Source organism: Cupressus sempervirens, chromosome 3 (genome assembly GCF_028749045.1).
Source record: "Cupressus sempervirens isolate cs-2001-9-10 chromosome 3, ASM2874904v1, whole genome shotgun sequence".
Taxonomy (NCBI): domain Eukaryota; kingdom Viridiplantae; phylum Streptophyta; class Pinopsida; order Cupressales; family Cupressaceae; genus Cupressus; species Cupressus sempervirens.
Window position 1 is genome coordinate 863,354,732 of NC_143120.1, and position 2,830 is coordinate 863,357,561.

The 2,830-nt window shown below is 32.7% G+C and overlaps 1 protein-coding gene across 1 annotated transcript; it reads left to right on the top strand.

The window, feature by feature from the left end:
* Positions 1 to 1,144: 1,144 nt before the first annotated feature.
* On the top strand, positions 1,145 to 2,022 carry LOC149569505 (TMV resistance protein N-like). Its single transcript, XM_089816932.1, has 3 exons — positions 1,145 to 1,481; positions 1,552 to 1,715; positions 1,966 to 2,022. The coding sequence occupies exons 1-3, from the start codon at positions 1,145 to 1,147 to the stop codon at positions 2,020 to 2,022; spliced, it is 558 nt and encodes a 185-aa protein (XP_089673058.1).
* Positions 2,023 to 2,830: the final 808 nt, after the last annotated feature.

Below are 2,830 nucleotides of genomic sequence, written 5' to 3' on the forward strand. Positions count from 1 at the left end.
TTCACATTCTATAATCAAATTGCTAAGATTCGATGATGAGATTTAATTAGCTGCGATGCTGGCATAGTACTCATCGGATATTGAGATTTAATCTTGTCCTGCAATCTCCTTTTGTTTTTTACGCCTCTCCATTCACAGATATGGGCGTACCATTTGGTTTGGTACAAATGATCAAGTGAACGAATCGTCGATTCAAATCGAGAGCGTAGAATTTGGACACAAAATGCAGGACATGACTGTCAATATTTGAAGAGCTGGCATTCGTAATCCCGCTTCCCATTGGATGGGGAGAATACTGAGTCCAGGTGAAAAGGAAATGGATGCCATTCATCATTATGTTTTGGTTTTATTTTTGTTTTAAGCACAAGATAATATGATATGATAGATTTTAATGATATTTACAATGCTATAGTAGTCTATGGGACCCACACGATCACCCCAAGATAGAAGCGGAATTAAACTACCTGAAGAGTTTTGATTAACTTGTCTCTCTTTTGCTGAAGTTTGATAATGAGAGCGGCTGTTCTCTTCAATTGATTCTCCTCAGAATAAATAGTTAAGTTTCTGTTCTGTAATATCTCTTATAACGAGATCTGATGTCACTGTATGTCTATATAAGATAAAAGATGATTTATATTGCCCCCATTAGTAATTACCTACCACCTACATGAAAACTTATTTGTCGCATTTAACAAGCATAGAATTTTTCATTACATACTCCATCACGTCATCCAAATTGAATGTTACTAGTTATTTGGTCACGTCTAATACATTTAGCCTGCACTAACTATGAAGGAATCTTTCCTTCTCAATTACAAATACGACAAAGGAATTTCTAGTCCAGAAATAGTAAGAGGGTATTAGAGCATATCAATTAACATGCAATGTATTTCCCCACCATCGCTGTTGAAAGGGATTCTTAAATCTGAAAAATCTCTATTCCAAACCTTTTTGAATCTTCATTTAATGCCCGACCCCCATTATCCAAAATTATTTGTAAAATCCTATGCCTTCTTTAGTGTCGCTCTCAGAGAGATTTATTCAATGATGATGTACGTTGTATACAATTATAATATATTCACACACTTCTTTCCCCAAAATGTGCTCTGCCCCTCTCCCTCTCTCTCTCTCTGACTTTGCTGCGATGGAAATTATTGTGCATTGTTCAGCACTCTGCCTCACTCTCTCTTCAATCTGCACTTTCAACAATCCTCAATCTGCTCTCTCTACTTGTGCTTTCTACAATCCAAACTGTGTTCTCCCTTCCAATCTCTACCATTTTGTCACTGAATATAAGGAGCACGAGCTTCCAAGATATGATGTATTTCTGAACCATCGTGGGGCAGATGTGAAAGAATCCGTGGCCAGCCTCATCTTTCACAATCTTCGCAACAAGGGATTCAAAGTGTTTCTCGACAAGAATTCAATTGAAGTTGGAGAATACATACCACAAGCAATAGAGGAGGCAATTTATGCACCTTGTCATCTTTTCTGCTAATTATGCAGAGTCCGTTTGATGCTTGAAAGAGCTTGAGATGATCCTGAAAACAGGGGCTCCCATAATACCAGTATTTTATGGGGTTAAGCCTTCAGAGCTTCGAATGAGAGATGAGAAGAGCGTGTATTCTCGAGCCTTCCAAATGCACAAACACACTGGAAATATAAAGCGCCATGTTCTTGAGGAATGGAAGAATGCACTTCTTTTAACTACTGCAGTAATTTTATATATGTTTGGACCATTATCTAGTTATTTATAGGAAATACTTAAACATCAGGCACTAAGCTGAATTTCTGGACCAACAGTATTAAATAATCACTTTTTTTTCAAAGCTTGATTCTTCTCTTATTATGTAATGTTATTATTTATGTCTTATTAAAATGTATGCGTATGATTAGTTAATTGTGTTATTATTCTTTATGATAAATAATTTGTTAATATTTAGATTTAGATTTTATGTCTTACAGAGATCAAGGAGAGCTATTCGAGCAGATTGCTACGAATGTATCAGAACTTATGGATAAGCTCAGATTTCAATCAAAAGAAACAACTACCAACTTAAAAGAATAATATTGTTCTCATAGACAATTATAAATAGTTTGATGGAGGAATTGAAATATGCATCTACTCAATCTGATTATTTATATATAAAAATTTACTCTGATTATTTATATATAAAATTTTAATCTAATTCTTGATTTATAATAAAATCTTAAATAACTTAAATTTTATGCATATGTATATTAATGCCAAAAGAAATTCCATGGAATAAATTTGCTTAATGAAAACAGTGGAAAATGCAAATGACGTTTGTCCATGGTAATTTCCTTGAGAATATTGATGGTGTATTATAATGCATTTGGCTTGGAAAAGTTTGGATGTATATTATTATTAAAATCTAAGTCAACGTGCAATTCATATAGTGAAGTCACTTGTTATTCAATTATATTGGATTTTTTGATCGTCTTCAAACAAATATTTTATTATGTCAAGAGGCATATACAATGGCAGCAGCAATTCTGCGAGAATATGTCAAGGAATCAAATAATGGAAGGTGGTTACATATGAAATGTCTTATGTTATTCCATAATAATCGGTCCGACATTATAGGCCCAAAACAAGTCATTTCAAATAAAAAAATTAGACATAATATTAAGGATATTAATTTTTTCTCGAACTTGAAAAATTAAAACCAAAATCTCTGTTATTAACATATTAATTTATTAAAAAATTAAACTTTTCATCATTAATAAAATTTAGTAATTTATAAGTTTAAACAAATCAAATTTGATTGTGATATTGCTATTAGGATTTAACTGTGTGATTTATCAA

What these genes read in the sequence shown, in the direction of transcription:
- LOC149569505 (XM_089816932.1), top strand. Translation starts at nt 1,145, where the DNA reads ATGGAAATTATTGTGCATTGTTCAGCACTCTGCCTCACTCTCTCTTCA. An exon ending in GGAGGCAATTTATGCACCTT is followed by an intron (nt 1,482 to 1,551) that starts GTCATCTTTTCT and finishes TCCTGAAAACAG; the next exon opens with GGGCTCCCATAATACCAGTA. An exon ending in CACTTCTTTTAACTACTGCA is followed by an intron (nt 1,716 to 1,965) that starts GTAATTTTATAT and finishes TATGTCTTACAG; the next exon opens with AGATCAAGGAGAGCTATTCG.